The 24,432-nt window shown below is 42.6% G+C and overlaps 2 protein-coding genes across 2 annotated transcripts in view; both read left to right on the top strand.

Annotated features, from left to right (window-relative positions):
- Nucleotides 1-1,152: 1,152 nt before the first annotated feature.
- On the top strand, nucleotides 1,153-20,908 carry LOC124257714. Its single transcript, XM_046691842.1, has 13 exons — nucleotides 1,153-1,227; nucleotides 4,698-5,005; nucleotides 5,502-5,656; nucleotides 6,108-6,342; nucleotides 7,123-7,222; nucleotides 9,819-9,915; nucleotides 11,359-11,454; nucleotides 11,978-12,028; nucleotides 13,691-13,775; nucleotides 16,614-16,674; nucleotides 17,929-18,105; nucleotides 19,317-19,443; nucleotides 20,801-20,908. The coding sequence occupies exons 1-12, from the start codon at nucleotides 1,167-1,169 to the stop codon at nucleotides 19,409-19,411; spliced, it is 1,521 nt and encodes a 506-aa protein (XP_046547798.1). The 5' UTR covers nucleotides 1,153-1,166; the 3' UTR covers nucleotides 19,412-19,443; nucleotides 20,801-20,908.
- Nucleotides 20,776-24,432, top strand: part of LOC124257627 — a 29,976-nt gene continuing 26,319 nt past the window's right edge. The window contains exons 1-4 of the mRNA XM_046691733.1: nucleotides 20,776-20,909; nucleotides 21,500-21,572; nucleotides 21,816-21,980; nucleotides 23,629-23,765. Coding sequence (XP_046547689.1) covers nucleotides 20,776-20,909; nucleotides 21,500-21,572; nucleotides 21,816-21,980; nucleotides 23,629-23,765 — 509 coding nt within the window. The remainder of the gene's footprint in view (nucleotides 20,910-21,499; nucleotides 21,573-21,815; nucleotides 21,981-23,628; nucleotides 23,766-24,432) is intronic.

The raw sequence follows: 24,432 nt of genomic DNA, 5'->3' as shown, positions 1-24,432 counted from the left end.
TCTAGTCCGTATACTTGTCCTTTCCTTTGTATCCAGCCCGTGCGTCCAACCTGTTTATCTAGTCCGTATACTTGTCCTTTCCTTTGTATCCAGCCCGTGCGTCCAACCTGTTTATCTGATCCGTATACCTGTCCTTTCCTTTGTATCCTACCCGTGCGTCCAACCACTTTATCTAGTCCGTATACCTGTCCTTTCCTTTGTATCTAGTCCGTATACCTGTACTTTCCTTTGAATCCAGCCCGTTTGTCCAACCTGTTTATCTAGTCCGTATACTCAGTCCTTTCCTTTTGTATCCAGCAACCTGTTTATCTAGTCCGTATACCTTGTCCTTTTCTTTGTATCCAGCCCGTGCGTCCAACCTGTTTATCTGGTCCGTATACCTGTCCTTTCCTTTGTATCCACCCGTGTCCAACCTGTCCTTTCCTAGTCCGTATACTTGTCCTTTCCTTTGTATCCAGCCCGTGCGTCCAACCTGTTTATCTAGTCCGTATACCTGTCCTTTCCTTTGTATCCAGCCCGTGCGTCCAACCTGTTTATCTAGTCCGTATACCTGTCCTTTCCTTTGTATCCAGCCCGTGCGTCCAACCTGTTTATCTAGTCCGTATACCTGTCCTTTCCTTTGTATCTAGCCCGTGCTTCCAACCTGTTTATCTAGTCCGTATACTTGTCCGTTCCTTTGCATCAAGCCCGTGCATCCATCCTTCTTATTGAAACGGTATATCTATCCTTTGTATATATATCTTCTAACGGTGACAGCAGTGTATTCACCTTCCAGAAACCTTCGTTCAGCTGACAGATTCCTACTTTCTGTACCTCCCTAGAGGTTGAAGACAGATCCTTCAACAATCTGCTGCTGTGCTATGTAACGCTCTTCCCCTTCATATCTTCCCTTAAATCTGGTCTAAAGACCAATCTGTTTAAAAATCACTGACAATTTGTTTATTTGTATACGCTTAGAGCATGCCCTGTGCGATGTGGAGTACAGCGCCATATACTTCTCCTTATTGTTATCTAGCCCGTGTACTTAATCGCTGTCTATATAATACCCCATCACACACACCGTTAACTAGGTGCCCGTTCGTGATTCGAAGTACTATCTATATTAGTGTACCCAGTGATATGATAACACCTGTTATCTCACAACCACTCACGTGGCCCGAGACAAAATGGTGGCGACAAACCTCGTCCTTCTGACAACTGTCAGTTTAATGCTTGTAGTACTCACAGGTAGGTTCTAGATAAATTGTTATATCTTCTCAGTTTTGGGTTGACGGTGCCAGCATTTGTAACCTGTTATCCAAAATGAAAATATCACCAAATTATGTTTTGACATAAAATGTACCACCACCAGTGAATACAAGTTGAACTTGAACTCCCGAATCTTGACATTGAGGTCTGAACATTTATCACAATTGTTGATGTATTTGATATCTAAAGACACAAAGGGAAGGTTTTCTCACCCAAAATTATCGTTTTTCTATTATAGCCAGTGTCGTGAGTGTATAAGGAAAGATAGCTAGCGTTCTCTGCAGACTGATTAGATTGTGATAGAACAATAGCTGTTAGCGATATCTGCGTCGGAAGCCTTTTCGGAGTAAACATTATTATGAGTATGTAAAATATCATACAGATGAAAATTGTAGAACTAAGCTCCAACCTGTTGCGCAGTGCCATACAGACTGAGTGAAGTATTTCAATTATCCGCTAGTTTAACAATTCAACTATTCGTTATTAAGATAATTACACTGGCCTGTCTAGACTGGACTGACTGACTGAGTTTGGTTTTACGCCGCTTTTAGCAATATTCCAGCAACATCACGGCGGGGGACACCAGAAATGGGCTTCACACATTGTACCCATGTGAGGATTCGAACCCGGGTCTTCGGCGTTACGAGCCAACGCTTTAACCACTGGGCTACCCCACCGCCCCTTCTATACTGGAGGGTCGGACAGTCCATGCCCGTCATATAGTTTGAACATTGCTGAGTGAGGCAAACAAACCAACAAACAACCAAATCTTGAAGACGATATTTAACCCTTTCCATCTCATCTCACCTAAATATACAGACACCCATGGTCAGTGCTAGAACATTTGGACATCGCCATTAGCGACACAGTTTGGAACATCCGGGAAGGGAGCTAACTTCTGCCTTTGTTAAATTCCGGAAAATATTGGATTTTTCAAAGGGCAGATAATGCGGTGATTCAAAAGGGCACAGCGCTAAATGAAAAGGGCAGGGCGCTAAATAAAAAGGGCAGGGCGCTAAATAAAAAGGATAGGGCGCAGGCCAAATATGCCTGGGGGAAACACTAACTCCTTTATTCTTATGTTTTATAACTGGTGGTCCTCTCAAAATTATCCTGTTATCTAGGGGTACTCCTTTGGTCTTCGAAACACAAAACAATGGCCGTTAGTCTGGCGACAGTGACAAACATCAGGAACATACGTCACCTAGATGTCCTCTCCCATCATCCTACACGAGATGTTATAAACAGAGAGCACACTTGTTATTCCTACTTGGCGGTATACGCAATCGTATATCTCTCCGTCTGACGTTAGTGAGAGTATTTTCCATATGCCTTTCATTTCATCATGCATGTTCATCTTGAATAGGACAATCACACCGACATTGATAAATCATCAGATTGATTATGCAATGTGCTACAGTTATTCCAAGATGCCCTGAAGCACCGTAGATTTGGTCAGTATTCATCCATTGTTAACCATTATAGAGAATATATGAAGACTATAATTTCTGTAACTGCTTCAAGGTAAACACATAACTTCAACACTAGAGAATATCAGACGAAGCAGGTTCCTTTTGGTGTAAAAGGCAAAGTATGAGAATTATACAAGAGCTTCGCTGAATATCATTGATGACACCAGGTGGTTGCGATATAGGTACAAATGTCCTGCACCACCTACAGTACCCGCTTCGTACACATTGTGCATCAGAAGTAAGGTTAAGTGTGATGCCTCACATCTCTTTCTCTATTTCCGAAAGTAGGACAATCAATTTTGAGGTTATTTCCCTAAAGCTGTTTCTCATGCCATCCAGCATGTTAGGTTGACAATTATATCTAGGGTAAAAGCTAAGAAATATATATCATTCTTTATCATTTATTCTAATTCGAAAGTGTTCTGATAAATCGATCCGATACGTTTGCATAACGTTAAGAAATACCGCTCACTAGAGTACCTGACATGAACTACCTTCAATGCATCGATGTGATGACTGCTTGATTAAACGTTATGAACGTTCCCAAAGGGTTTCGGTGAGTTCACGAAAGTGTGAGGACTTATCTTTACAAACATGGATGCAAATCTTTTACATTTCTTATCATTAATGAGACAGTTCACTCATACCTGGTATTCCTATTCGGTTCGTTGGTTACAGTCATCGGTGAGTGAGTGTTATTTAACACCTATTTCAACAATACTCTAGCAATATCACAGTGGGTGACACCAGCAACGGGCTTCACACATTGTACGTACGTGGGGAATCGGACCCGGGTTTTCGGCGTGACGGGAGAAGGATTCAACCACTCGGAGACCTTGTCGCCCCAACTCAAGCTGAGGATAGCAATACATGTCTTAAACGTGAATGACATGTTATGATAAGGACATCCTCACACTTGTGAGTTTCCGTAACGTACACATCAAACATTAGGAATAAACACGTGTGTTAGGCTCTGTATTACGCATTATACAACTTGTATTCCGAATATTCAATTCTTTATTACAGAAGTGTAGGCCATCGGCCCATAACTACATGGGTTACATTTACATGGCAAAACATGGTGTGTACAGTATAGATTGATAATTTTTTCATCTTAGATACATTGCATGATAGATAAAGCTAGCTAAGTTATTTATAAGTTTACAATCTGGTGATGACATGAGGAGTTTGAATTTGGCTTTACTTGGGTTGATACAATAGGTTTTAGGTAAATGGTTCAAGCGAAGCTGTTGGAATTTGGAACACACGAGGAGAAGATGGTATTCATCCTCAATATAACCTTCATCGCACTGTAAACATAATCTATCATTTCTATCTATATTATAATACCTTCCAGTTTCTATACGTAACTGATGTGAAAAACATCTAAACTGAGCGAGTGCTACTCTAAACTTTTTAATGTTAATCACATTTAAATACAATTCCCTGGACAATGATATTTTGAAGTAAGAATAAAACATAGATTTGCTGCCATTTTGAAGTGAACTATACCAATTCTGTTCATGAATACATTTAAGTCGACTCACAAATTCAGATAAAAACGAGGTAGGATAAATAACAGATTGCTGTTCCCAAACAAAACCAAAACCAAATCTGTAAAGCAGATCTCGACACTTCGACGCCCAATTAACTTTATTATGATCTAAAGCCATTAACATCATATGATAACATTTTTTGGGATGACGAGAATCAGACATACTCAATAATTTTAACCAATACTTTATTACCCTTTTATATGCTAGGATATATAGGGGATACCGCCCACATTCACCACGAGCTATATTATTAGTTGTGGAGATCGTAACGCCTAAAAACCGTTTGCAAGCCAATGTGTGCAAAGATTCAACATAATCATTCTGACAGAATCCCCAATACATTCCGAATACATACCATGTGTTTGAGATTTGAACACACCCTCGGCTGAATCTCAGTTTCCACAATTCTCTATTTTTCCAGAACAAGCGCCAGCGGTTCAAGCGGTTCCTGCCGTAGAAGTGGATGTCGCCAATAACGGAACGTACCAACTCAAGGTCAAGGGCACGACCTGGTTGAACAGCGCCCCCACTTTCTTCGTGTTGAACAACCAGAGGTATGGAGACGATGATGGTTCACTGGTGGTTGAGTCCGTCAAGAAAACCGACTTCCCAGGGGACCGGCTGGGACCCGGCGTCGAGACCCAAATCACCTTCAAGGCTGACAATGTCACCATCGTTGCAAGCGTACTGGCATACAACTCCTCTGACGAGCTGCTGACATTTAAAGTGGTAAGATGCAAGAACAGCTTCTGAAGGACTGAGTGAATTTGTAGGGAATAACGCGCTCGGAGCTGTAGTCCGGATATGTTACCTGGAGCACCGCGAATAGGATTACCAGTATCTATGGGTGCGATACCCGCTAGCCTACCCAACTCCCCATAGTCCCCGACAGAATTTTGAGAAGGGCCTCATGCAGTGATTAAGAATATCTATCTTTATATTATTGTGTAATTGTGGAATGTAGTGTCTTAAGTATTTATAACTTTCATGAACGAAACGATCTCTGCAGCGGTGCTGATAAACCACGGGCGTATTCGGGCGAATGTTAGATTCGAACGTTTTAGATTTGAATCCGTGTATCCATGATCATTGAATTCTGACAGGCCTAAGGGAGGCACTTTTGTACAGTGATGACAAGACCTCATTCTCGAATACTTCCCTGATGCACAACGTCCCAAGCGTTTTGAACGCTATTTCTAAATACATTGTCACTTTCCTTCTGAAGAACTTCCCCACGGGCGCTACAGACATCAACCACCTCAGCTACGATCGCGTCATCTGCGGCTTCCCCGGTTTCAAGATGGAGAACGACTTGCATCCCCTCGGCTTCATGTCTCTGGGTGGGGAGTTTGCCGGCTACACGGATCAGGTGTTGGGCAGGTAGGAGAAACAATCAGCAAACAGGCAGACCATATGCCTTGATGCAATCTTAATAAAACTATTGTTTCAACACCCCGTAAATCTAACAGGAAACTGCTTCTTTTGTTATATTATTCAACTGCTAATTTATATATGCTGTCCTCTGTACTTTTCGTTTGCGTGTTAGCAGCGGAATATGTGCACTGTACTTCATGTCACTGGATTGTCTGTTCCATCACTGGATTGTCTGGTCCATCACTTGATTGTCTGGTCCATCACTTGATTGTCTGGAGGCGTCAGGCTAGAGGTGCTTACAGATGGGCTATACCGTGTTCGTAGACACCTGGTGTCAAAATTGATTGATTCACAAAATGTGTATGGCTATTTACTTGTAAGCCCCATTTTTATCTGTTTGGACGGACCACGAGTACTGATGATATTCTCTAACGTTGACGTTTCATACTTTGTCTAGATGGAACAAGTCGGCCAACATCCAGGACGGCCTTGAAGGATCGGCCACTCTCAACCTATTTGACAAGAGTTTCAATGCCATCACCATAGGCCCCCAGGACAACTTCATGTCCTCCTCCCTGTGGCGCGACATCGACAACGACCACGTATACTGGGGGGTCATGAGCGGTGTTACTCAAATTCCAGCTAATTTCACATACCAAGTTTTGACGGCTTATTCAGCCGACGTCACAAAGGTAATACTACAATACTAGTGTTTCATAAATCACTTATTTACGTACACGCTGAGGTGATACATCTGTACCTGTCTGATGAGGTACAAGGATGTATGTAATCTGTCAATATAAAGGTGTTTCATAGAATTAGAGACTGTGTGTTGTACATTTATCTCGTTTCCAGCGTCTCAACCGCTGGTCAGCATTGAATGCATTGGTATGTCGTAATTGGGATTCTTTAACACTGGTTAGTTTATGAGTGCCCGACACGTACCAGCTCATGGGTGGCACTAACTGTAGCTTTATGAATGAAGGTTCTTTATAACATGAACATCTGTAACATATATGTCTGCTGTTGTTTGGACCGCCTCAAGCCTGAGCGTCCGCCCGTAGAGCGGCAGGTCGCGGGTTTGATCCCCGACCGCGTCATACCAAAAGACGTTAAAATATGGTACTTGTTGGTCCCTGCCTGGCGCTCGGCATTAATGGGTACAACAAGGACTGGTCGGCTCGGAGTCAGTATAATGTGTCTGAGTGGGGTATTCATGCTTCACTGCGGCATGGTATCTCAGTGGGCTAGCACTATAAAACCAGCTTCAGTCTGGGCTAGTACAAGCAGCCGCACATACACATACACACGCATGCACGTCGTCATATGAGCGAAATATTCTCAAGCACGACCTTAAACCCAATTTCACCTCACCTTACCTGCTGTTGTTTACAGAGGCATAAAACACACTTCACCCACCTACTCATTCCTTGGCCCATTCATATCTCTGTTTGATCATTCTGACTCTTCAGAGCATGTTTGTGTGGGGAAACACTATCTCCAGCATGTACTACAAGCTGAGTCGACCCTCCGACCCAGTGGTAAACAACATCGGTTACTGGACGGGTGAAGGTCAGTAACACAACGCGAGACAATGTGAGACTGTGTGAGATTTATTGACTGAAAGCTGACAAGAAATACTATTTCAATATATGGTATTGCTATATCCTTCAATAACTTCAATATATGATGAGTTCCATTATGGTATTGCTATTGATACGTACACTGTATTTGGTCAGTAGACCGTGCCGTTGCTGCATTGTACACGTATCCATAGTGAAGTCAGTGTTAAAAATAATAGTGATAATTAATAGTGATAATAATAATAATCGTTCAGGGGACTCCTTCAGTCCTTTGCTTTTGTTTGTCTCTAAATCCTTTGGGCTTTCTGCTCAATAAAGAGGCGGGTTACCATCCTGGACCTCCTCAGCACAGATCCCCAACACCACTTACTCATCTCCTTTACATGGATGACATCGAGCTCCTTGCCAAAGGAGATACCAGTTTGAAAGAACAGTTTCTCCTTGTCGAGTCCTTTTCTAATGATTTGGACTCGACAAATGTAATACTCTTCATTTGAAACGTGGCAAGGTAGTTAATGATGGATCGGTCAAGTTACAAGGGGAGGAGTTACTGAGAATCTTGTGGAAGATCAGGCCTACACCTATCTTGGAATGCAATTTCGAGACAAGCTCCAAAATGCCCAGAATCAAGAAAAACTTCGGGCCGAGTATATATCTCGCTTAAAGAAAATCTGGAGCTCAGAGCTAAATGCTCGAAACAAGGTCAAAGCCACCAATTCCTTTGCTGTGCCAGTCCTTTCCTATTCCGTTGGAGTAGTTGATTGGACTAGACAAGACATCCAGAGTCTTGACCGTCTGACCAGAAGGATCATGTCTGATAACAGAGCCCACCACCCTCGTTCCTCTCTCAACCGTTATTATATGCTAATCAATTCTGGAGGTCGGGGTTTGATTAATGTGGAGGCTCTTCATGATAGAATTTTATTGTGTACTTTTGCACATATTTATTTATCGGATGATCCTCTGGTGATGCATGTCAAGACTCATGATGAAAGCAAGGAATTCCACAGCTATTTTAAGCGTGCCAAGGTTGTTGGACAGAATCTGAGATTTGAGGTTGATTTTGTTGATGGCGATGTACTGCTGGACGGTACAGTGATGGGAGTAAACCAGGTGAAGTTATTCACCAAGTCTGCAAAGAGTCAGTCATTTGTGGAGAAGTTTTCTGAGAAGCCATTGCATCGTGTGTACATGCAGTGTGTTGAACAGAATAGCAATCCAACCGACTCCTTCGCCTGGATGAAGTCGGCTGGTCTTAAATGTGAAACTGAGGGCTTCCTTTTTGCTGCTCAGGACCAGTCACTTCCCACTCGTAATCGCCAAAATGTGATTCTTAAAGAAAATATCAATATGAAATGTCGACTATGTAATGAATTTACAGAGACTGTCCAACATCTTGTCAGTGGATGCCCTTCTTTGGCACAAACAGCATATCTTAAACGACATGATGGCATGGCTCGTTGCTTTTACTACCGTCTCCGCCATGCCTGTGGCTTTGACTCCGAGGTCCATCCATGGTACGACCCTGAACATGTCCAGGGCGTCATGGAAAATGATACTTTCAAACTTCTGTGGAATAGGTCCATATACAGCCTCAGAAGAATTCCTGCCAACAAACCTGATATTGTCCTTTTTGATAAAGCCAATGAATTTATTTATATCATTGAATTTTCTGTCCCTTTTGACAGCAATGTGATTGGCAAGATTCAGGAAAAGCATGATAAATATGCGGACCTCGCCTTTGAAATGTCTCGCTTGCATCCCAAGTACACTGTCGTCAGACTCCCCATTGTTCTCGGTGCCCTTGGTTTGGTACCTCCTGATCTCTTGGCGCAGATCAGGAGAGTGCCCGGGTTCTCCACCGTGAGCACAGCCCTTCTGACACTCTGGGTAATGCAGAAGGCTGCAGTGTTGGGGAGTCTACATATTCTCCGGAAAGTTCTTGGTGGGTTCGACCAAATTTAGGCAGCGTTTCCAGGGAGACGTCCCATTTGCTGTCTGGGCTGCGTGTAGAGGGGGCAAGGGCCCTGAGCTGATGATGAGCCTTACCAGCCTGACTGTGCCAGGATCACCCGAACCCTCTCTGCTGCATTTTCATCTTTAATCTGTAAACATAATAATATGCTGGTCCCTCATCCAGCAGTATTAACAAGTTGTGGTTAGTCATCAACCTCTCCTCCAAAGCCGTCGCTGTTCAGTTTCTTAAAGTATGTTTTAATTATAACTACGTGTTGAGACCACGTGTTATGTTAGGTCTTCCAGCCCTTCCGTTTCGCTCACTGGCTCCCTTTGACGAGTTTTGCTATGTGGTGTGTCATCACGATCATTTTCCTCGTGAGAGACAATCAACAGTAGTCGAAATGTCAGTATGTGATTGTCACTGAACATATTCGTTCGACTATTCTGTTCAATTATATTCTAAATTTATTTATATTTCTGTCGAAGTGATATAACGTTAACACCATGCATTGTCACTAACATGAATAGCTTACGCTGAAAAGTTCAAGCAGTCCTCACATTCCTGGAACATTAATGACTGAAGCGGACGAACACCACTGTTTTACTCTGTTTGTCTGTTGCTGTAGGATCATTCTACTACGAGGAAGGAAGTTTCGTGGGTAACTATGAAGATGCGATCACTAGCGTATTTACAGCTGCAGCCAATAGATCCCTGCCGTACAGGTAACTATCCCAACCGTGCAGGCAATTCTTCAAATCGTACAGGTAATTATCCAAGCCATACAGGTAACTCTCCCAGCCGTACAGGTAACTCTCCTAGCTGTACAGGTAATTATCCCAGTCGTACAGAACCGCCTCCGTGGTGTAGTGGTTAGAGTGTCCGCCCGGAGAGCGAAAAATCGAGGGTTCGATCCCCGACCGCGTCATACCAAAAGACGTTAAAATATGGTACTTGTTGTTTCCTGTCTGGCGCTCGGCATTAATAGTTACAACAAGAACTGGTCGGCTCGGAGTCAGTATAATGTGTCTATGTGGGGTATTCATGCTTCACTGGGGCATGGTATCTCAATGGGCCAGCCCTTTAAAACCAGCTTCAGTCTGGACTAGTACAAGCAGTCACACATACACACGCATGCACGTCGTCATATGAGCGAAATATTCTCAACTACGACGTTCAACCCTATCTCACCTCACCCAGTCATACAGGTAATTCTTCCAAGCCGTACAGGTAATTCCATAATACTATCAACACTATCAAGGCATTCTGTATCTTGTTACATGTCTAATGTCAAACTGTATGCATGAGAAGAGTGAAAGAGAAGTGCTATTCACATGTCTCTGCCTACCGCACACATTTCGAATGACGCATGCATCAATATTCACATCGTGGCACGTGTCTAATCTTTTATTTTCAACATCTTTATTTCCACACTTTCACACATTTACTTTCACAAGTCACCATCATACAATGAACAGATATCTTTGAATATGGTTTGCATACTATATTTCTGTATCCAATAGTGGTAATAGTGATTGAATACACTGTACAATATTATGTTTTCTGACCTAATATTTTCAATAAATAGATTGTGGAAGGATGACCAGAAGGCATAGAACTCGCTGATACACACGTGTCTAATCTGATGATATTGTTGTTGAACCATGATAGGTGTGTTTGTGACATCCATACCGTGCATGGTCGAGTTACCGAAATAAAAATATTGAAATATTATTCACATAAGCTGATATAGATATTCGTCTGCAATCAGTACAAGCACATCGTCAATGGACTTGGATTGATCTTCTGCAATCCATGCTTGTGACGATCGGGGTCGAGTAATCAGACACGCTGTCGTAGTTTTCCATTTACTAAGATCGACAAATCACTGGATTGTCTGATCCAGAGTTCAATATCTACGGACCCCTGTCATTTAGCTTCAATATTACTGGTGCGGCGTTAAACAACAAACACAGCAATATCGCCAGTGTAAACAGGTTTACATTTCACGGAGGATTGGTATGATATATACTTTCTATGCCACCTTTTGCGGTGCATCTTCCTTTATAAAGTAACTACGACCCATCACCGTAATGCGACGTTGACATCCATCAGTCAACTCCGCAGTCAAGTATAGCATTCTTTCCATCTCACTCTTTGTCATGCAGGTATGTAGAACTGGACAACTGGTGGCCCACAAAAGGTCAAGGCGGAGGGGTCAAGGAGTGGACAGCACCAGCAGACATCTTCCCCGGCGGCATCGAGTACGTCTACAGTAATGTAACATTCAGAACAGTAAATGTAACATGTAAATGTAACATAGTGTAACAAAATACTGGGCCCCGTTCCACAAGCGGTTCGTGACTCCTGACATAGACTTACGACAGTCGTAGCGCTAAGACTATACTCGTAATCCTTAGGACAGTTATATAGAGGGGTAGATGGTCCATGTTTAAAGCGTCTGCCGGGGACTATAAGTGTGTGGTTCGATTCCCAGGCCTTACCAGGAAACGTTTGACAGATGGCTCGTCTTTCTATCCTTTCTGACATCCGGTATCAAAGGGACACAACCAGCACTGGCTGCTTGTGCGGATGTAGAGTTCTGTGGGGTTCACGGGGGGTCAGAGAGTGTGTAAGGAATTGTCCGCGTTTATGAAGCGTGATGTAGGACTTTCCTGGGTAAAGGTTGGTCTGAAAGGTTTACTCTGAATAATGCGACTTTTGCATTGTCGAATATTGCAGTTATGTTTAGGTTTTAAACTAACACTATGTCGCCTTCTGTTCCAGGCAGCTGCACAGCAAGATTAAAGTATCGATTGTTGCCAAGAACAACTTCTGGTGAGGTCATGTTAACAGTTCACGGTTCTGAGGAAAATACACGTGCAACACCGCCTAGTACCTCCATACCGTATACCTCCTTAACACCAAACACGGTGTACCTCCGTAACATCACAACACCATGTACCTCCGTAACATCACAACACCATGTACCTCCGTAACATCACAACACCATGTACCTCCGTTATATGAAACATGTACCTCTGTTATACGACATCACGTACCTCCATTATATGACACCATGTACCTCGGTTATATGACACCATGTACCTCGGTTATATGACACCATGTACCTCACGTTATATGACAACATGTACCTCCATAACATCACAACACCATGTACCTCCGTTATATGAAACATTTTACCTCTGTTAAACGACACCACGTACCTCGGTTATATGAAACCATGTACCTCGGTAATATGACACCATGTACCTACGTTATATGACACCATGTACCTCCGTAACATCACAACACCATGTACCTCTGTTATATGAACCATGTACCTCTGTTATACACCACGTACCTCCGTTATATGACACCATGTACCTCGGTTATATGACACCATGTACCTCCGTTATATGACACCATGTACCTCCGTTATATGACACCATGTACCTCCGTAACATCACAACACCATGTACCTCCGTTATATGAAACATTTTACCTCTGTTATACGACACCACGTACCTCTGTTATATGACACCATGTACCTCGGTAATATGACACCATGTACCTCGGTTATATGACACCATGACACCATGTACCTCGTTATATGACACCATGTACCTCCGTTATATGACACCATGTACCTCCGTTATATGACATGTACACCATACGACACCACGTACCTCTGTTATATGACACCATGTACCTCGTTATATGACACCATGTACCTGTACCGTTATATGACACCATGTACCTCCGTAATATGACATCACACACCATGTACCTCCGTTATATGAAACCCTCCTGTTATGTACCTCTGTTATATGACACCATGTACCTCCGTTATATGACACCATGTGTACCTCCGTTACCCATCCGTTATATGACACCATGTACCTCCGTTATATGTTATATGACACCATGTACCTACCTCCGTTATATGACACCATGTACCTCCGTTATATGACACCATGTACCTCCGTTATATGACACCCTCCGTTATGTACCTCCGTTATATGACACCATGTACCTCTGTTATATGACACCACTTTACCCATGTATGCCGTTGAATGACTATATAACACACGACATATACAACCAGTATTGACAATACCTCCGTTTGTATTCTGTAAATAATGTTACATATATCCCATGTTATATATACACCGACCTTGTTTGTATTCACTAATGTTAATATATCATCACCATATATCTCCTTGTGTATTTGCTATAATTGATCATCAAATACATCCAATATAACTTCACTGTGTGTTTTCAGTATATAACATCACCATATACCACCGGCAAACTCCACAATCGTGTATGTCTTTTAAATAACACAATTATGTACTTCGCACCAACATTAACCAAACAAAACAACATTGTTTTGTTTAAGTTAATTTCAATGTAATATACATGTATGAAATCGTCATTTCCCGATACTGTGCTGGAAATTACCAATACTGATTTTGTTTCACATTCTTCGTACTGAAGGTCAAGCGATACAATCTACGCAACCCAAAACCAAGGGCAGTACAACTTCGACATATCTGGAGACATGGCTCTGCCTAAAGACGAGGTACAGTACAAAACAAGCTTCTCCTAATATATTCAGAGGAAAAACCTAAAAGTCACAATATACAGTATCTCTTCAGAGAAAATAAGTCCTGTCCGTAAGGCAGAAACACCACAAATCTGACTTGCGAGGTTATATCTATGTACACCCCGAGGCAGGATCGACTGGTAGTTTGTTCAAACCCGAAAATTGTTTTTCTTTATGGCTGGGCAGCAAATGAATGATGGTATTTGGTATGTTATGATTTGTGTGTCCAACGAATAATAATAATAATTTGGAAAAAATTAAAATTACACTATAAGACAACGAAAGAAAATATATTTCTTCAAATTCCCTAAAGGCAAAAATAAACGTTTGGACTGAAAGAAAGAAAAAATGGGAAAATAAAAATAAAATTCATCAAACAAAATAAACTTTTTAGAAATAATACAAAACACTTTTCTACAGGCAACTGAAAACAAACGGTGATGGTGAGCATGATAAGCGGCCTCCCATGGATGCCAATGACAGGTTCTGGAAACAGTTGTGGTCCGTATCAGGCAACTGTAACCTGGAGGCACCATGGGTCCGTGATTATGACCCTGCAATGCATGAGAAAATAACTAGGTCGTTTGTCTGTTACATCTCACGAGATTGCCTGAAAAGTGTCATCACTATGTCCAAATCTAATACAGCTGAAGGGCCTGATGGCATCAGAAACCGGTACTGGAAACTGTTCCCCTGTGTCCAAACACCATTACTTCACTGCTTGAAATCTCTCGTGGATACAGGTGATGTTCCTCCATGGTTCTGCAAAACGTCGCACAATACTCCTTCCCAAAAAAGCAGACTTGACTGATCCCAAAATATTCCGCCCTATCACATGTTTGAATACTCAGTATAAAATATTCACAGGGTGTTTGACAAACCCCTTTTTAGTTTATCTCTGAATCCTTTGAGCTTTCTGTTCAATAAAGAGGAGGGTTGCCATCCCGGACCTCCTCAGCACAGATCCCCAACACCGATTACTCATCTCCTTTACATGGATGACATCGAGCTCCTTGCCAAAGGAGATGCCAATTTGAAAGAACAGGTTCTCCTTGTCGAGTCCTTTTCTAATGATATTGGTACACTGTATTTGGTCAATAGACCGTGCCGTTGCTACACTGTATTCATAGTGAATTCAGCGTTAAAAATAATGATATTGGCATGACTTTGGGATTTGACAAATGTAATACTCTTCATTTGAAACGTGGCAAGGTAGTTAATGGTGGATCGGTCAAGTTACAGGGGGGGGAGGAGTTTTTGAGCATCTCGTGGAAGATCAGGCCTACAGCTATCTTGGAATGCAAGTTCGAAACAAGCTTCAGAAAGCCCAGATTCAAGAAAAACTTCGGGCCGAGTATAAATCTCGCTTAAAGAAAATTTGGAGCTCAGACCTAAATGCTTGAAAGAAGATCAAAGCCACCAATACTTTTGCTGTGCCAGTCCTTTCCTATTCCTTTGGAGTAGTTGATTGGACGAAACAAGACATCCAGAGTCTTGCCCGCCTGACCACAAGAATCATGTCTGACAACAGAGCTCACCAGCCTCTTCCCTCTCTTAACCGTTTATACATGCCAATCAATGCTGGAGGGCGGGGTTTGATTAATGTGGAGGCTCTTCATGATAGAATTTTATTGTGTACTTTTGCACATATTTATTTATCGGATGACCCTCTGGTAATGCATGTCAAGACTCATGATGAAAGCAAGGAATTCCACAGCTATTTTAAGAGTGCCAAGGTTGTTGGACAAAATCTGTTATTTGAGGTTGATTTTGTTGATGGCAATGTACTGCTGGACGGTACAGCGATGGGAGTAAACGAGGTGAAGTCCTTCACCAAGTCTACTCAGAGTCAGCGATTTGTGGAGAAGCTTCCTGAGAAACCACTGCTTCGTGTGTACATGCAGTATGTGGAACAGAATAGTAATCCAACCGACTCCTTTGCCTCGATGAAGTCGGCTGGTCTTAAATGTGAAACTGATGGCTTCTTTTTTGCTGCTCAGGACCAGTCACTCCCCACTCGAAATCGTCTTAGTGTGATTCTTAAAGAAAATATTAACATGAAATGCCGACCGTGTAATGAATTTACAGAGACTGTCCAACTCCTTGTCAGTAAATGCCCTTCCTTGGCACAAACAGCATATCTTAAACGACATGATGGCATGGCTCGTTGCTTTTACTACCGTCTCCGCCATGCCTGTGGCTTTGACTACGAGGTCCACCCATGGTACGACCGTGAACATGTCCAGGGCGTCATGGAAAATGATACTTTCAAACTTTTGTGGAATAGGTCCATATACAGCCTCAGAAGAATTCATACCAACAAACCTGATCTTGTCCTTTTTTGATAAAGCCAATGAATTTGTTTATATCATTGATTTTTCTGTCCCTATTGGGAGCAACGTGATTGGCAAGATTCAGGAAAAGTATGATAAGTATGCGGACCTCGCCTTTGAAATGTCTCGCTTGCATCCCAAGTACACTGTCGTCAGGCTCCCCATTGTCTACATATTCTCCGGAAAGTTCTTGGTGGGTTCGACTAGGTAGTGTTTCCTGGGAGAAGTCCCAATCGCTGTCTGGAGCCTTACCAGCCTGACTGTGCCAGGATAACCCGAACCCACTCTGATGCATTTTTCATCTTAACCTGTAAAACATAATTATAGTAATAATATATCAATGCTATTATTTTTCTTAATGAAATACAGTTACCAACTGAAGTTTTTTCATATTGAACTTGGAAATATCTTGTTTTCTTCTTTTAAATGCAAAATGTTATTGATATTGCTCATTATTTCCATGAATTATGCATATGTGCAGGCATTTTGGGACTTCCTCTTCGGAGAAGCCAAGCAGTGGGGGGATGACGACTTACGTTCAGGTGAGTTGTGTCACGTGGTGTGCGTACGTTATAGGATATTTATGTAATACACGGTTGTATGCTTACTGGGGAACGTTAATCCAGTTGTGAAATTATCAGCCTTGTCTGGGCAATCTTCATATGCGTTCGGCTACTGTCGACTTTTCCAGTTACCGAAATAAAACCCCGAGCTGCATGTCGACTGTTGCGCCTTGTTTTGTTAACAGTTGGGTCTGAATGTATAACGTATAGATGGTAAATAAATATTAGCTTGCAGTGGTACTTGTAGCAACATGGAAGTATATAAGTATCTACTGTCGCTAGATTGTGTAACATTAGTCGCGTGAACTAGCGAAACTAGTATTCCTTTTCTGAAACAAACCAATGCTGGTAGAGACTAGATGAGCCAATTGAGAGACTAAGTGTGTCAAAAGCATAGTACCTTTTCTCTCATTCGTTCAGTCACCGGTTTGCCTGGTTCAGACCCGATGATATTTGCAGACTAACGTGGCTGGAATGGTGTTGACTGCCGAGATACAATTGGATGTTGTGTCACCCATTCAGTCGGTCATTCAGCAAGGTCCTGCAAACCTCTTTCGACAGAGGCTACTGCTCAAACGAGGTTCAAGAGTACTTTCATATTATGTCTATAGTCGATGTGTTGTTTATGCCAGATATATAAACTATAGTACAGTGAATGGGCAATGGCAAGAATTTAATGATTGACATCCTGTCATTGGTGAGCAAGTGTGGCGAATAAAGATTAACATAGCATGAGGGTGTGCATACAAGGGACGATTGTGATTGGTTCTCGTCAGGTTTTCGGTTATGAGGGATTTAGATGTCAGTTGGAGAGTGTCGTTGATGAATTTGTTGGCGAGCTTTGGTAGCTGGTGGTTGAACTGTTTGAATACATGACGGAAGTATTGGATTGCCGATGTAGGGCATGTAGAGGGTAGATTGATGGTTCGTCTAATGGGGTGGAAGTTATAGCGTACTTGGGGTTGAAGAAATGTATTGGCCAGAATGGGTTGGCTTTCTTCAGACAGTGGTGGAAACGGGAGCGTCTGTAAGGCAATTTGGCCATTGTAAGCTTGGTGAACTGAACACGAGGGTGCACATCTTTGTTTTGTTGCATGAAGGAATCGTCTAGAACGTAGCCTAACCCGTTGCCTCAGTAAACCTATATTTGTCAGTATTAATTTATGCTCTAGTGATGTATGCAAAATGATACAAACAAACAGTCAAGTACATTGAATATATCTACAATTTCAGGACAACATGACAGAAATATTTCGTCAGTTCGATTACATGAAGACAGAACTGGACTATGGCAGGAACTGGTTGATGAACATGGGCGCCGCTGCATCCAAACACAACATCACCATCCAGTACAGTGGCGCCACCCCGCGGATGGTGATGCAAGCTATGGAGATACCCGCCGTCACACAGGTAGGTGATTAATACTTGTATTATATTCAGTTACGGTGTTTTGGGTACATAATGGTCATTGTTACAGGTTTCGAATCCCGGATTCGACTTAACCCCAAAGGGTACTAAAATTGCACGTTACTAATAATGACTAATCCCAAATATAACATTTGTTTATAAGTCCTGTCTTTGTTTGCTGCTTAACGCCGCACCCAGCGGTTTGAAAATATTCGAATTTTGCTCAACCATCCTTTGATTGATAATATGAGCAATGGTCAACACCGTTGGGGTACGATCTACTCGCAGTTAAGTCACAACTCTGACAACCCGAACATACTTACTAACGAAGTGGTTGGCAATTGACCAAGAATACATCCAGGAAACCCTAGTCCTGCTGGGGCGGTGGGGTAGCCTAGTGGTTAAAGCGTTGGCTCGTCACGCCGAAGACCCGGGTTCGAATCCCCACATGGGTACAATGTGTGAAGCCCGCCGTGATGTTGCTGGAATATTGCTAAATGCGGCGTAAAACCAAACTCAGTCAGTCAGTCAGCCTAGTCCTGCTAGCTGAAGCACGCGTAATATCATTCTAAATGACGCGAATGACTTCAAGGTATCAGAAAGTGGTTGGCGTTTGTTGGCATGTTCAGTTGCGTGCACCTTATGCGAGTTGTTTACTTCTTAACCCCAAGTGAATCCGGGTTAGAACTGTAATCCAGCAAAACTACTCAAAGGTGGTATCATAATCCACAAGTTTTATAGTCTCGATGACATGTTTGACCCGACCATTCCCCGACTGAGTACATAAATCTCAGAGTATCTGATATTGTGTCCCAATTGCGGATCCACTTCTTTGTCAGGTCAATTAGTTACAGACCATTGACAAATAACACGAACGTTAGTGTTCGAAGTTAAATAACAGACAAATAACAGACAAAGAACAGACAAAGAACAGGGAAACCCAATATAATAGTCATGCATATTTTTACATATATGACGGGTTAGAATTGATCTTCAGCAACCCGTGCTTGTCGTAAGAGGCGACTAACGGGATCAGGTGGTCAGGCACGATGACTTGGTTGTTACATGTAATCGTATCCCAATTGTGTATTGATCACTGGATTGTCTGGTCCAGACTCGAATATTTACAGACCGTCGCCGTTAAACAACAAGAGCTCTGACATATGTGACTCTGTAATCATACCCTATGGTGAACGTTGCTTCCATGTTACCAGATTCGAGTGAGTCCCAACTACGGCGTGTCCAAGGACCAGTGGAAGATAGGGCTGACGTCTATATTCGCCAGTGGTCTTCAAGTCGCCATATCTAAGGACGGTTTTCTGTCCCAGCTTCACGAAGATGGTATCAACTATTACTGAGATAATGATAGTTAATGTCACTATTGATGATATGCAATTACTGGTTACATTGACGCCAGTTGTCAGAGATTCTCCTTACAATTGTCTCCACCAGGCCCATGGTATGGTAAATGTCTCGGATCTCCTACAGCATTCCATGTTATAACAGATATAATCTACACGTCGAAATAACCTAACCCATTTCTGGCTAATAATGTGTTGTGGTGCCCATAAAAACCGTTACTCATGCTATTAATCTCTCGTCTGTCCATATTAAACGCGAGTGCACTTTACGTCGTTTTATCCCTTTCTATTTGTTGGCGGATACTGCAAGTGGAATGTTCACAAGAATGATGCAAGTTTGTTATTTGTTACTTGTTCGTAGACCCGTGAAGATCCGGGGTAGAATAGGTCTTCAGCAACCCATTCTTGTCATAAAAGGCGACTATGCTTGTCGTAAAAGGCGATTAACGGGATCGGGTGGTCAGGCTCGCTGACTTGGTTGACACATGTCATCGGTTCCCAATTGCGCAGATCGATGCTCATGATGTTGATCACTGGATTGTCTGGTCTAGACTCGATTATTTACAGACCGCCGCCATATAGCTGGAATATTGCTGAGTGCGGCATAAAACTAAACTCACTCACTCACTCACTACTTGTTCGTAATTATCTACGTGAACCTTATAACCACGCGTTAACGTTTCAGATTATTTCACACTCTGACTGTGGAAAGTGGAAAATAATCATTAAGATTACTCAATTATTGTTTCCCATACTACAATTCAGAGCTTCACAAGCGCTTTTAACATTGTTCATGTGTAAAGAATAAAACATGTCTGCCAAATGTCCAAAACAATGTCGAGAAAACACTTGAACATTTTATATTTATCCCTCATCCCTCTGGACCCGTGAAGACCATGGTTAGAATTGATCTTCAGTAACCGGTGCTTGTCGTAAGAGCAGACTAACGAGATCCGGTGGTCAGGCTCGCTGTCATCGGTTCCCAATTGCGCAGATCGATGCTCATGCCGTTGATCACTGGATTGTCTAGTCCAGACTCGATATTTACAAACCGCAGCCATATAGCTGGAATATTGCTGAGTGCGGCGTAAAACTAAACTCACTCACTCACCTCATCCCACTGAGCCTTTATTCTTACACAATCAAAAAATGAATCGTAGAGTTTGATTTCACTTCTATTCTACAGGATTGTTTTAAAAAGTCGTCCCAAACAAACAATTAAATTCAGAAAGTCCTTAATGCCTGAAGTCCATGCATTGATGGGGCCGCTCTGTTGTCAGTTTTCCATGCATACAAGGCTTCACCTACATGTATGTATGACAATCCTGTGTTTTCAGCTCTGGGGGACCCAAACTCGGAGCGGCAGAGCCTGATCTCCTCCCTCAGTAAGGGAACGTTTGAGACTGGCGACGAGGCTTGGAAGGCCAACACAACGCTCATCATGAAGTGAGTACAACCAAGTCCCAGTGCGACGCCACCATGCTCTGTAGGTGGAAGATACTTCTGTATATATACTTTCACTTTTGCAGCGTGGCGCCGTGGGGATTCCTAGTTCTTTTATATGTTGCCTGATTTGATCGAGTGGTTCATTGCGTCGTACCCAGTCAGTTGTTGTTCATAATATCCATCACTCATAATATCCATACTTGGGCGGCGTTAAACAACAAAACATTCTAGAATTACATTACGTCGGTCGTCAAAGACTTTTCCCATATTTACAGTTACACATATTCCTTTCTATCACCGGTATTTTTTTCAGGATTCAGTTTTGTTTTATTATTTTAAAAGCATTTTGTTGCATATATTTTCTTTTCATCAAATATGGGGACTGACAAATTAAATATAACGCATTCTTCTAGTCATCGGATATTTCGTCCTGTGCAAAAGGGAATTCCATTTTAGGGCACATTTGCCTTAAAGGCTCACAGACCTCATTTATTGATAGATGGCTACCTTGTTATGCTTGATCTCTTGGCGATGTTGTGATAATGACGTTAGTGTTATATCCAGTCACTATCCCCTACATACCCCTTCAGGAGCTGCCTCCGAGATGGCACTATTTTGAGACCGGACTACCCAATTGTTGCCGTAGACGCCCAGCTCATACAGGTGGGGTTACCAAGGAAATGTTAAACTGTCTATAAACCCAAATAGAGTTTATACATTATAACGTACATTTCCATTACATTTTGAAACTGTAACATTTTGTTCATCGAACAATAACTTACAATATTTACGCATGATATATGTAAGAAAACCTAAAGAATATTTCAGCCGACATTGAACTGGTTAACTGCTCGGTTAAACCTACTTTCCAACATCATGAGGTATCGAAAGTTATCTCCCTTGTAGAGGGCGTTCCAAGATGGCAGCGGCCCAGTTGGTGAAGTGTGGTCGACTTTTTCTACCGTCACTAAGATGGGGACTGGTCCTGATCTAACGTTTGGTATCATCTTTGCTTCCAATCTACAAGGCTCATACGCCATCACACCCTCTATCGCTGGTCTCACGTTTGAGGTAGATCACAATACTATAGATGTGTGTGTTTGTAATACGTGCATGTTTCTTGCTATAATCATGGCTGTGTTTAAGTAATAGACAAACCACAGACAAACTAAGCATCTTTCCTCGCCGACGATGTTCTATGATCCGCAATCAGCAAGGGCCTGTAACAGTAAAACGATTGTAAGCAGTGTACAGCGATTAGCATAACAACGGGACTCTCACGTTCAACCCCTTACAATCAGGCCAATCGCTGGCCGAGGTCTCTTTGCTCTCAAAACAAAAGGACGTCTGACGTAATTTGGAGATTCGCGTAATTCTTACATAGGTAAACTGGAAAACGGATAAAGGCAGCTATATTATACATAGCACCATTCTAGGTCTGTTTCACATAGCAATAGTCACCTGTAGTGAACAATTCATCGCTTCGTAATCGAGCCTGTTCTGTTACATTTTACTTTAGGCCAAGCTCTCAGTAGTCGCCACTTTAGAGGAGCAATAGCTTTATTCGAGCTGTAGCAGACCCAGGCTGATCGATGAATTTGCTCACACTGAGCTGTTTGTTGCTTGCAACGCACCCAACATCTTACGACTGTAATAGATGCATATGTCTGGTCCAAACCCTATTATTGACTGTCCGTCAAATCGCTGCGGTATTGCTTCGTACGGCGATTTGACGCTGCGGTATTGCTTCTTATGGCGATTTGACGGACAATAAGAACAAAAATCAAGAGCGTGCTGGGGATAAGCCAGACTTGGTCCTTTCCGATCCGGTGTTTAACAAAACGCATATATTCGTCTTTCGAAGACGCAAATCCCATGTTTTGAGGCAATGACCAAGGATATATACCCAGCTAAATTCCTAGCCTCCGTGATATTAAACGGTGCGTTTCTCCTGTTTACTCAGAAAGGCTCGGACTGAGGGACTCAGTGGTCAGTGGCGATGTGTAGAAAGACAGTCCGCTGTCGTGGGTTCAAATCCTTGAAATCCTGACGTTTATACACACCAATCTGTGCCTCTTGTCTGCTATCTAGCCGCATATGTACCAGGGTATGAAACTCCCAAAACTTTCAGCCAGACCACAGGGCTGGTTAGATGTAAAACTTGCCAGCCCTGACCAAAACTTACCTACCCACAAACTATCTTCTTATGGTACATGTCTAAATTTTAACCCGACCGTCGGGCTGGTGAATTTGAGAATCTGGCAGTCCGTGTTGCAAATAACCCGTCCCGGGCGGTGGGGCAGGCAGGTATTTCGAACGCTGATTTGTACCCTTGAAGGTCCGGATCTTCAGTAACCCATGCTTGTCTTAAGAGGCGACTAACGGGATCGGGTGGCCAGGCTCGCTGACTTGGTTGACACATGTCATCGGTTCCCAGTTGCGTAGACCGATGCTCATGCTGTTGATCACTGGAATGTTTGGTCCAGACTTGTTTATCTACAGACCGCCGCCATATAGCTGGAATATTGCTGAGTGCGGCGTAAAACTAAACTCACTCACTCACTAACCGCATTTGTGCACATTTCCATAACTGTGCATGGTATAATAAAATAATAAAATATAGATCAAAGTGGCGTTAAACACATCGCTCACTGTGTCCTGAATGGCACTGCTTGAGTCATCATCTATACCCCTCTCCCCTCAAATAAAATTGTTTCAGGATGCCAAGAGTAAGATCTTCAACGCCAAGGATCCCCGTCAGCAGCACGACTTCTCCGACGACAAACCCTTCACACTGACTGGCTGCACCGCCGACACCTACTGCCTCTACTACACGTCCCCGATCATTAACCTCAAGTAGGTCCATCCTACCATGTTTGTGGTTGCTTCACCCTTAATTGAACATGTATGTTTACGTTTGAATAAGCGACCCTTCGGTAAAAAGATGTATTCCAATATTTAACTTTTACACACACAAAACACCAACAAAAACAAAACAGATATCACAACGTGATCCATTTAGTCGCCTCTTACGGCCAGCACAGATTGACTGGGACATTTCCCTTAATAGAAAATCGATGTATACCTTTTTATGATTGTAATATCATTCCTGAAACGGTTGCATAATGACCAATAGTTTCAAAGAATGCACGTTCAGAATGACGAAGTAAATTAGTTCCTTGGATCGAGCCCACCTGTGACCGGGTGTAAAAAAACTTGGAGGCAACTTTGTGTGCAGACTCTTTCAGTGTTGTCACAACCCCTAGCGTACAGTACACAACCCTGTGCACTTAAAAGTACCCACGAATCCGTTGGTATATGACCAGATGGTGGCCACATGAATACGTGCAAACACCTAGTTGCGGGTACAGCAACGTGCATTAAACTTGGACAAAGCACTGTGACTATGTGTCCCAGTCCACCCAGCTGTGAATGGGTACCTCGTAACGATGGTAAGGCCGCAATAACTCAGTGCGCCTTGTGGCAGCAAGAGTTGTATGCTCCCCCGGGAGTTGAGATAAGA

The sequence above is a fragment of the Haliotis rubra genome, unplaced genomic scaffold (genome assembly GCF_003918875.1).
Source record: "Haliotis rubra isolate DU_JTF1 unplaced genomic scaffold, ASM391887v1 Scf67, whole genome shotgun sequence".
Classification (NCBI taxonomy): Eukaryota; Metazoa; Mollusca; class Gastropoda; order Lepetellida; family Haliotidae; genus Haliotis; species Haliotis rubra.
Note: the sequence above shows the minus strand (reverse complement) of the source record. Positions and strands in the feature narration are given on the sequence as shown.

Coding starts and splice junctions, on each gene's coding strand:
- LOC124257714 (XM_046691842.1), top strand. CDS start 1,167: ATGGTGGCGACAAACCTCGTCCTTCTGACAACTGTCAGTTTAATGCTT. Junction 1,228..4,697: donor AATGCTTGTAGTACTCACAG/GTAGGTTCTAGA, acceptor CTATTTTTCCAG/AACAAGCGCCAGCGGTTCAA. Junction 11,455..11,977: donor ATCTTCCCCGGCGGCATCGA/GTACGTCTACAG, acceptor CTTCTGTTCCAG/GCAGCTGCACAGCAAGATTA.